This window comes from Charadrius vociferus, unplaced genomic scaffold (genome assembly GCF_000708025.1).
Source record: "Charadrius vociferus isolate BGI_N301 unplaced genomic scaffold, ASM70802v2 scaffold342, whole genome shotgun sequence".
Lineage (NCBI taxonomy): Eukaryota > Metazoa > Chordata > Aves > Charadriiformes > Charadriidae > Charadrius > Charadrius vociferus.
Window position 1 is genome coordinate 1,554,888 of NW_009647231.1, and position 11,837 is coordinate 1,566,724.

The 11,837-nt window shown below is 36.9% G+C and overlaps 1 protein-coding gene across 1 annotated transcript; it reads right to left on the reverse strand.

Annotated features, from left to right (window-relative positions):
* Positions 1-227: 227 nt before the first annotated feature.
* RAB23 (RAB23, member RAS oncogene family) lies at positions 228-11,144 on the reverse strand. The gene is made up of 6 exons (XM_009879837.1): positions 10,943-11,144; positions 10,018-10,103; positions 4,781-4,937; positions 3,177-3,259; positions 1,842-1,934; positions 228-612 (listed from the first exon to the last, which is right to left on the reverse strand). Exons 1-6 carry the CDS (start codon positions 11,095-11,097, stop codon positions 473-475), a joined length of 714 nt encoding a protein of 237 aa, XP_009878139.1. The 5' UTR covers positions 11,098-11,144; the 3' UTR covers positions 228-472.
* Between the last annotated feature and the right edge of the window lie 693 nt (positions 11,145-11,837).

The following is an 11,837-nucleotide window of genomic DNA, read 5'->3' on the forward strand; positions in this document are numbered from 1 at the left end:
TATAGTGTTTTCTTTTTGCTCTTAATTTACCTTCTTAGTGTACTGACTAACCAATTTAACGTTTCCTTTGAAATTTAGTTGCAAGGTTGCTACTTTACCTTGGGCCATAGTGTTATGGTCTGTACCTATACTTGTAAGTATTATCCTTATGTTACACGTGCTTTGCAATTCCGCAACACCTAGTTCATTGCTCTGTAAATAATTCCTTGAAAAAGGAGAAGCTTGCCTAATTTTTACAAAGTGCACGGGGCAGTCACGGTTCGGCGTTTTGTCACCAGGTGTCTCACTCTACACACCAGAAAACACTGCATCAGCAAGTTTATATAAATCCATCCCTCTATCAAGGATCCGATAGGCACAAGATTTGCTAAAGCACTGGTAAAAATACCTCTACAGCTGGCTTTATTCTGTACTCAATTGCACAACTTCATCCAATTCACTGGGTTGGGGTTTTTTTTCCTCCAAAAGTGGTCTACGGTATGCTGCAGTTGCTAAAAGGACTTCGGTTTTTCTTGGTCCTCTGTTTGTTTGGTCTAAGGTTGATGACATCTCCACCATTAAGAGTGCTAGAATTTTGGTTGGAATGACTTCCACCAGCTGTATTAAAAACACCTACAGAATTTAAAGACAAGAAAAGTATTTGTATTTCCTTACTTCCTGCAGCATAAGACATTAACACTTCAGACGCAACACTTACTAAGGCATAGTAGTGCATCTCAAATGCATACTCTACTTTTTAAAGGCTTTATCTATTTCTGGGTCGATTTTGCAGCTAAATTTGAAGTACAGCCAGTTGGAATTACTAGCCAGGCAGTATTTAAAGCTGGTATACATCTATGTAATTGAAGAGCAGCACATGCACTCATCAGCGTATGTGTATGCTACTAATTGCAAGGTAACAAAGTTACGGTTAGTTGAGTAACATAATAAAAGAAAAACATGACAATTTTAAAGTTAGAAACTTTGCTGAGATAAAGGTAAGGAAAAGCCTGAATAAAAAGGCAGCGTTTTAAGGAAAATAAATGAACTGACTCAGAAATGCTTTAAAAGACCACAGAAGTTCCCCTTACAAAAGGCATTTTACAAAGACCTTCTGATTACACGCCAGATTCTTTCATCGTGACTCTCTTGTAAATCCGCACCAAGATGACTAACACAAGCATTAATTACATTAAAAAACCCAACAAGCATCCTTTCTCAAGTCCTTACACAATGTTTGTTTAAACGACTTTAATAAAAGGGCACTTGCCAAACATTAGCTAGACGCTTTAGTACATCAGTTTGACAGTCTTGTAACTTTAGAGAGTCACAAAGTTATTTTACATAAGGAAAGGAGACAATATCCTAAGATTGGAATCACAGAACGGTTTAGGTTGGAAGGGCCCTTAAAGATCATCGAGTCCCAACCCCCCTGCCATGGGCAGGGACCCTACCCACTAGACCAGGTTCCTCAAAGCCCCATCCAGCCTGGCCTTGAACACCTCCAGGGATGGAGCTTCCACAGCTTCTCTGGGCAACTTGTTCCAGTGTCTCACCACCCTCAGAGTGAAAAATTTCTTCCTCATATCTAACCTAAATCTCCCCTCTTCCCGTTTGAAGCCATTCCCCCTTGTCCTATCACTACATGCCCTTGTAAAAAATCCAGCTTTCGTGTAGGCCCCCTTTAGGTACTGGAAGGCCGCTATAAGGTCTCCCCGGAGTCTTCTCCAGGCTGAACAACCCCAACAGGTAACAATTAGACTCCGATTCACCCTGTTATCAACTCCATAAGGAAACAAAGGAGACCATAAGCTTTGATGGCACAAAATACTGTTTCTGGCTTTTTATAACAGTATACATACCAATCTTGTTACTGCTTGTATGTACTAGTTCTGGATCTTCCGCTGTTTGTTGCTTCAGCCTTTGAAGATATTTATCAGCCAAATACTTAAAAACTGGAATTTTTAAAAGAAAAAAAACGTACATCAGAGTATGCATAAAAATAATCTTCGTATCAATAATATCAAAATTCTGTGTGGTGACTACAGCGCATTCGACACCACAGGTTTAGCACGACCCGGTAAGCGATTCTCTCTCGGCAGGCCTGTGTACCTGAGCAGAATCCACATTAGACCCATGTCCACCCAGGTCTTACAGTCTGCGGTACTAGGGGCTTGCACAGCAGACAGAAACATCTCAGTACCCCCGTAATAAAGATGGCACATACATATTGCCAAATGTTCCAATTCACGCAACTTGGAACTTTTTAAAGTTATGTAGCAATTTTTTTTTTTTTTTTTGGCAAGAAGACTGAGAATAGTAAGTAAATGACGTAATTACGTAAAGTAGGCTATTAATAAAACTTGGCAGCAATGTTTTTCTAATCAACTAATGCTGTGCTCATTTGTATTGGGGGTATAAGAAGTCTACCTAGGATTTTGAAAAAATCTACAACTATGGGACAGTTTCAGAACCTACATGTGTTATGATTATTTACATTTGTAATTAATAACTCATGTAAAGATGATACAGAAACACTTTACATTTTCTCTTGCAGAACTTTTTTCCAAGGTGAATGATGTTAACAGAGAAGAAACAACTAGTTTACTATTAAGTTTGCCTGATTAAACAAAAAAATAAGTTATCAGAGACTACAATTAATTATTATTCAAACCTACCCCACAAAAGATAGTGAAACAATTTTACAATGGTACTCTTATGAAATTAAATATATACATTGAGAACTGATAGTTGGGAACTAGTAAAATCTCCCCAGTAGACAAAAGGCTGCAAGAAATCCATTTTTTTAATGTACTTTATTTAAATATAACTAAACTATTTCTGTTCAACATTTTGTATATTGTAATAACTGAATTTCCACATATATTTTTTTAAAAGCTCAGTGCTTACTGACAGTCATTAGGAGTAAGCAGCCTTAATGCATTGGCACTTTAAATATTGAAGCTATGTACTGCTTGTGGGAGAGAAAGGGAAGATGTACACAAAGAAACGGGCCTAACACACTGATATCATCAAGTAATTCTAGCTATGTTTAAAGTGTGCTGCTAAGAAATACAGAAAGGATTGCCAACAGCATGCAACAACATGGGATATAACAGATCAGCTCCAAACTAGCGAGACATACAGCACTACACAGCAGAGGGCAGGACAGACACCTGCTCTGCTGTATCTCCTACCTTCGGTTACGTTTAGGTCTTCCTTCACAGATGCTCGGTAGAACCTTAATTTTAGCTTTTTTGCCAGTGCTTCTGCCTCTTCACTGCACAATAGAAGAAGACTTTGTATATACTAATGTGTATTATTTGCCAGCATTTACTCTTATAGACAAAATGCTTTGTGGTAAGTTAAACATGGCAAGGTGGGTTAAGAAACTCAAGACAGTTAAAAAATACCTGCTCCTTAATTTCCTCACAATACCTCCACTATGACAAGACGGTATTTTACATCCAGCCTCTTTATGACCAAATTTTGTAAAAGCTTTTCAAAATTTACCGATTTCATTAACTAAAATTTCCCAGGGTTCAAAGACAGGTGTCAGTGAAACCAAAAGGAAGGAGGCTGTAATTAACAGCACTAGAACAAGAACAATTACCACTGCAAAGTCAAAACAACAAAAAAGTAATCCTTAAGTATATTTTAATGAAGCAGTAGACTACGCAATCAGATGAGTGCAGAGATGAAATGACAAATTTCTTTTTTCTGTGAAGCCAAAGAGAACTTGTGCTAAATTTTAAGGAAAACTTGAGGCAACTTATGAAAATTTCACCAAGGCAAATCACATCATCACAAAGATGAAGTTACTGAGGTAGAGTATTCTGAGAACAAAGCCTAAGTGACATACCATGAATAAAGGAGGAGTTCAAATGCAATTTTGCTTTTCCTTTCAAAAATCCTCAGTATTCTTTGCAGAGGGAGTAGAAGCTGATTTATGCCACCAATGATAGCAAACAGAGAACAAAGAAAGCCAGTGCAGGAAACAACAAAAAGAAGAAATAATTTAAATCTCTCAGGAAGATGGTTGACATAAACAAGTGGAGAATGATCAACTTTATCATGCAGTATCTTCTACACTATATGCTGTGGTAAAGAAAAGTTAGCATTTGTTAAGCTGACTTTATGGCAAGAATGAAATTGGTCATATATACAAAGGCAGAATGAACAGACAGTAAAAGCTGTAGAGAAAAACACAGTGAAGAAGGATCAGCACCATGCAGTTTGAGAACATTAACAAATATGGATTTCTACAGTTATATTTTGATAACAATGAGCAATAGAAACAAATTAAAGAAAAGCGAAGCAAAGAATATTAAGACTCTTTTTCAAACAACCTGTTTAATACTACTTCATCATTTTAGCTAGCATTCACTAGTCAAAGCAGACAACGAAACCGCACTGGTGCACAGCACAGTTTAAGAGTAACTGTAAATTTTAACAGGAGAGAAAATTTAGTGTTAGGATTTCTGATTAAAAAAAAAAAAAAAAAGAGAGGATCATATCATGACACAACCAAACCCTTCATGCTATTAATCTATTTTTTTGACCGACACTTCAGCAAACAGAAAGCTCCCAGCTTGGCAAGCGCATCTGCCCAGCTAACTACGCTCATGCAGCAATACCTGTCACCCGTGCTTCTAGGGCATGTTTTGATGCGGGGCACCAGTTTGACAACCTAGATATCTTAAGTCTTCACCAGAAACTCCAACAGATTTTTTTTAAAAAAACCCACATGTATACAGGGGGCACATATTGTTCCTTAAAAATGGTAAGATAAAACTCCTACTTCTTTATACAAGAGTCATCAAGAAGATCAATCTTATTCTGCACAAGAACTGTGGGAATGTCTCCAACTTCGGTCACGACTTTCTCCTTCCAGGTAGGGATTGCTTTGAAGGACTCTCTATCAGTCGTAGAAAACACAAGAACACAAGCCTGGGCTCCTAAAATATAAAAATCGATTACAAATACAAAGAAATACATAACAACCAACAAACATTTTAAAAAAAAAGAAGAATCATATATAATGTATTTCAAATACGAGGGATTTTTCAAGTTTCGTCCATAAAAGTGCACTTTTACCAACCAGCTTGTGTCAAACCAGTGGTCATGAAGTCCCCAAATGAAAAGAGATTGCCATACTATTTTGATCGTTATACCCATTCTTCATGATGGCTACAGGTCTGTTAGCTTTCAAGCTATTCCCAGCATGGCACCTGTATTCAGGGGAAAGGAATATAGGAGCGGGTGTGGAAAGGATGGAAAAAGGGGAAGGGACGTTTGCTTATTGCTGTTTTGCAGACAGCTTAATGGAGGCCAGAAGGCAATTATTTTTCCGTATGTAGTATCTGTAAAGCACACTTCCCGTTACTATTTGTACTACGGTAATTTGGATTTTGAAAAGCAGAAAACTTAGAGTTTTCAGAGAAAGTTATGTAAATTGTTTAGTAGCTTTTTGAAGAAAATAAGTGTATTTCTAATTTATACTTATTCTGTCACTGCACTATGATAAATTACATGAGATGCTTTGTACCATTTTTGTTAGTTTTGTAACAGCATTAGCAAACAATAGGTAAAACCCATGAATACTGAGAAGGTACTTCCACACTTGAAATAATAGGGAGTGTCCTTTTGACTGTCCACTAGCCCTTTGTTATCCTCAAGAAACTACTTTGCACATAAACACATAGAGAAACACTTTATTATTTATATGCCTTTAATATATTTGATATTTAGTAATAAAGGGTAAAGTAACAGATAGCTAATGTCTTTGAGACTCTGGTGTTATCTTGTGGTGAATACCCCAATCTAATTACATATAGCATGAAAAAATACTTCATCAAGATGAATTTTCTTTTATCTATGAGTCTCACCAAGTATCCCCCATTCCTGTATTCTGTTTGTCTCTGTATTTCTTTGACACAAAGCACTTGAGTTCTTTTATTAGGTTTCCTTTTTCTTTACAAAAGTTTTCCCTCAGAATTTCAAATCAAGCTCTACCTATAAAGTAGTAGCAATGTAGTCTTCTGTGATTTTCCCTATTACTTGTGTTCTAAAACTTTGTTTGTTTTCCTTAACGTCCACACCATATTCTAAAGTATGCTATTCTTCTGACGCAATTCCAGTTAGAGTCCTGAGAGACAGGTGTAAAATTAATCATTCTTTCCAAAGCAGGTTACTTTGCGTTTGTCAGTGCTGAATTTAACATATCATCTTGCAGTCTAGCTTAAGCCTCTCAAGTTCTCCGCTCTACTGGAGATGAGAGTATTTATTAAAAGACTTTCACCATCTGTAAACATCATCTTGTTCAGTTTTAAGACTAAGAAATCCATTGTGAAGTTTCCACTCTAAGGCACTTTCACTTCATCCCTCTCCTTCCGCCCATTCCTTCTGAATGCTAAAACACAGAAATAACTTGGTAACAGTAAGTTTAGAGAGAAGTCCTAGCATGCGGTAGGTAAAAACAGGGTGACCTACAACATCAGACCTCCTTATTCAATTTAGACATAATAGATGTAGAATGCAGTGAACAGGGACAGTAAAAACCACTCAGCTTCGCCATATTGCTTTTTAAAGAGAATTATACAATAGGCTCTAATTAGGAATCAAACTGAAGAGGATGCTACAGGGCAGAGATCTTACTAGATAAATCCTTTTCGTCATCTAAGAATATTGCTAAATACTCAATATTTTTATTGAGAACATAAACAAGTTTAAGAAATCATAATGTCAATGTAGGAGCTCTAAAAAAGAAGGGAGAAAATAAAAGAAAAAAGGAAAACCCTAGGATTTAGGAATTGCAATAGCTTTCTGTATGCAGCGACCTACAGTATTCAAGAGTCAGTAACACTGTTACTTCACTCATCCACTCCAAATGGAGTCATACACCACCTCTGTCACACAACAGATTATGTACAACAACAGACACCACCAGCAAAGGCACAGGATAGTGTCAGACAGAAGCATAACAGCTAAAACCAGGATGTTCTCGATGAATACATAAAATCAAAGTTCTTTTGCAAGAAGCTATTTTGTAAATCTAAAGTACTGAAGAAAAGGACATTGGATTTTTTTGTGTGTACTTACTGCTTTGATAACCCCTACATCTTTATTTGAAAAAGGTTCCAACCGGCCACAGAATCACTAATATGATATTCATATCTAGACTAATTCAGAGAAAAATGAAGAGTCGTGCTAGCATCCCTACTGGATGCAAGTAGAGCACGAGCTTGTCAGCTGAGTAGGTCTCAAAGATCCTCAGCAGACTATCCCATCCTCAGAGACTCCGTAACTATTTTCTCCTTTCACAATGGTACAAAGCCTATCTAATAGAAAATATGTAAAGAAATGCCTTGCCATCAGTGGACTCACACAGGGCTTTATACTTGACACCTATTGGTTTCATTTTTCTGTTCTTTGCCTCAGCTTTTTCAGGCTATGACAGAAAACACATATTCACTATAAAATTGGTGGTGGCTCCTTCAACCTTAAATTGAGATAAAATGCAAGGTCAAATGATATCATCATCCAGAAGTTCTTGTTTCCTGTTGATGTTCTTACTGCTGTGGATGCTGGCTGTCTTTAAGAGGCTTAGCAGGGTGTAAGGTCTCACTAACAGCATCCAGAGGAGGGCTGCCTTGCTCCAAATTGGACCTGAACTGTTCTGCAGCCCTCCCGTTATCACAGTTACTACAGCCAGAAGTGGTGGACAAGTGAAAGCTAGAGCAATGCAGGCTTGAGAACTATAAAATCTAACTATTGTGCAATAAAATGAGGAGCCTGAAAATTTGACTGGTCAGCAACTGAATAACAGACTAATGAGCAAGATGTCTCCTTTCCATCAAAAGCCTAACAAGGGTCTACTTGAGATGCCAGTGGTAGAGGATGGAAGAGGATGAACGCATGAAGAAGTAATCAAATACTGCTTTGAGAAACATCTGTAACATGGACAGAACACATGGTGCTGCTAATGACAGCCACTTGTGTATGTGCTCAGCATACAAATTAAGTACCCAGCCAATTAGAAAATGTGTGACTTCTACTGGATAGAAACTGGTAAGATGCATGATACAATATAAAAAAGAAATTATTAAATACATACAGAGCTTCCTTCAACTCTTTGAATTCAGGCTGCTGGACTCCTTGTGCTGTATGATCATGGGCACGATCACAGGCTGCACATATTTTGCCTGTACACAGAACACCACGTGACAAATCCACTATCAGCTCCAATTTTGTTTCTCTGCAAGGCTGAACGAATTTGGTCCCTGGACAAGAAGGGCTCGGAAACAGGCTCTAAAGCATTCATTTGGCCACAGATGAGCCACTGACCCCTGAAGAACTGACAATACACAAGGTCCCAAGAGAGTGCGTAAGCCCTAGTGTAACGATAGTGGGACAGTGACCTGTGGGAGCGGCAGATCTTCAAGTAACAGCCAGCATCTATCTTACCTACCTTAGAGGTGTCCTCCCCTTACCAGCAATAATTGTCAAGGAAATCCTTGCATTTCCAAAGTAAGCTTGACCTTTTGCTTCTATAACATTGTGCTTGCAGACCTGATGCTAAACCAAATTTGCTCTTACAAATAAGCTCTTACAATTTCCCTTGTCCCTCATGAGCCAAAGTCTAATGCAGAACAGCCACTGTATCTAATAGCTTGAACTGTTAATACATCAATCATGCTATCTGCAATGTGTATCCACAGGGTGACTGTGTCCTATTTCACAGCAGCCTCGTCAGTATAAAGATCCTCAAGGCAGAGATCTAAATGGACCATGCTGGGCACAAGTCATGAGCAAGATTTCAAGGTACTCAAGATATATGGTAAGTGAGGCCAGTAAGCGTACTTTAAAGTTCTTCTGAACATTTCATACTTCAGAATATCAGTCCCAGTAATTAGGAGAAAAAGACTTTGGCTTGGAATAACTGAGGACAGTGAAGCACACAAGGGAATTGAAGGCCAGGAGAGCAAAAAGGAAGCTCCAAGAGTACTACCTTCTAAAATTCATAAGCTCAATTTGTCAGCTGTAAAATAACAGAATGATCTATTTCCACACAAGGATAAAAAGAAATAGGAAATGAAATATCTTTCTCTGAAGAAATCGTAATCATCAATTATGAGTGACAACCAGAAGTATTACCAAAAAAACCCCCACTACTAGTTGCCAAAACCGATCATGAAATATAAAGAGGCCGGAGGACTACACCACACTGAAACAGCACAGCATAACCATTATTTTATCTCTAAATGAGGTCATTTTTCTAAGATTTTATACCACAGTGATATATTTTTCCCCAGCCGTCAGGTTATTAGTTTGACAAGAACTGATGATGGACTCTTTGCCAAGTCATTCCTATCTCCCATGTTAAAAAAAAAGAAAGGAAAGATTTTCACAACCATTGTTAAATTACATGCAAAGAAAGCCTAAGTATGCAATTTGTAACTGGCTAAATAGATAATCTACCTTTACATGACTGTATAATATAGTTTCTATTTTACGAAGTGAATACACTTTCCTTATTACACCATTGTGTGAACATGTTCGATGCAGTCTGTACTACTAAGAGAGCTGCCTAGTAAACTATCTTACTAGGCTGACTGGCAGATTTTTTTCCCTTGGATTAATTTCTAAGCGCCTCAGCAAGAGTTTTTGGAACATTTACAAATATACATGGCTCACAAAAGTGAGAAAACACTTTGAGAGGGAAAAATATAATTGCATTTGGTTGTCCGGCTACATTCTGTAGAGTTTCTGTGCAGATATTGGTCTCGTTTTGTTTTTTTAAATGGCACTACTGCATAAATGACACTTAATTAAGGCAAGGATCTTACATGAAGGGGAAGAACATTTAAGAACTGAAAAAGGTAAACTAAACATGCTTTGAACACACATGAAATAACTAAAATTCTCAATACAGAGATAGGAAGATATCTTACAGATGTGCAGACCAAAAAAAAACCAACAACAAAAAAAAAAACCAAACCAAAACCAACTTCCGAATAACAAACATGGTATTTTCACCTCTATAGTAGGCCTTAGTTATTGCATCAAATTCTTCTTGACCCGCAGTGTCCCATAACATTAGCCTGACATCTTCATCATTAACTCTGAAATAAATGACACAGTTTTGTAATCAATACAACAAACGAGCAATTCAAAGCAACTGACATGGAAATATTTCTACGTCTACAATATACAGTAATTCAGTTCTAATTTAACTTCACTATAATATAATGTAACTCAATACTGATCATGGTTCAGTTCTGTAACATGCTATGGCAGTAGTCCCTCAATTACATTACATGCTCTTTCCTGACAATCCATGTGAAATTTTCCTCTTCCTTTCCTCCTCTTCCTCTACATTTTCCTCTACGAGGAAAAACATAGACTTCAAACGAAAACTTAGGTGTCTGAATAATGGTTCTTTTGTCTTTTTTACCAGCTTACAAAATTTACAGAATTTTCCTACTTCTCATTACCATAGTATTTTCCATTTTAGCAAACATATTTGGGTATTACCTGTTTATATTACATAAAGAGACTAAATATGTAGATTATTTAATTTTTTTCCCAGTCATCTTAATCTACACTGGCTAATAAATTTGTGTAATCATTTTATCATAAGCCCTTCCACTTCCTCCACAAGAAATTAAAAAAAAATAAAAATTAAAATCAACAAGTGGTAGAATACAAAGGAAACTTGTCAAAAAGCTTAGTACGACAGAGGTTCCAAATTTTGTTTTGTTTTTCATTTATAATTCTAAGTCTTGGATGGAAAATAGAGTGATACAATTTTAGCCCACTATGCAAGAGAGAACTCCCTTTACTGTGCTTTGGGGACAGCAGGCCTTATGCTTCTAGCCTTTGTAAATCTTAGAATTACAACAGAACAAAGAAATAGAGGGAAAGGTAAAAATCAAGAGTATGGCAGCTGTTTAATACATACTGGATTTGTCTTTCCAGGAAATCTACACCAATAGTTTTCTTGTAGTCTTTTGTAAAAATCCCCTTGCAATACCGCTGAATCATACTGGACTTCCCAACAGCTCCATTTCCTACTACCACCACCTTGATGGCCACCTCCATATCTTCTTCCAACATCTTTGCAGCCCAAGTGACTCTCTGGCTTATTCAGGAAACTATTGATTCTGTAAATAAAGTAAATAGCTGTGTTCATTAAAATGCTGTGAATAAAAAGCAAGAGGAAAGATGATCACACACTAGGATTCACACAGATAGTACAATTTATTTCTAGCTCTGCCACAGACTGCTTAAATTGGGCAAGTTATTTAACCAGTCTGTACTTTGATTTGCTACTTATTAATTGGAAATTAATGTAACTGTTCATAAAAAATATCTTTCCACTGTACAAATGCATTGTCATATGTTGATTATGCTCCTGATGCTCCACAGCTAACATGTACAAGATGCTCAACTGATGAACCTAGCATGTATCAGGAGTCTGAAGTATAGCAACTTCTAACTTCTGCCACTGTTCTCTTACACCCAGTTCAGGTATTGTCACCTAACGCCAACAATGATGCTTTGAAGACATAAGCCTGTATCATTCTGTGATTATATCCCTAGTCCAGTTCTTATGAACTTGTCTAAATTTGTCTTTCTAGGGAAATAGGTTAAAAAAAAAAACAAACAAAAAACCCCAACAAATCTTGCGTTTATTTTTTTTGGCATGGGAATCAAAACAGTAAATGTACTAAATATTACTGGATAATTCTGAAGATTATGCATTTTCAAAGGTATTAAAAAAAAACCAAACACAAACAAGAAATTGAATAATGCAACTGTCTTAAAGCATTTTTTAAATGTTTAAAATTTTAAAC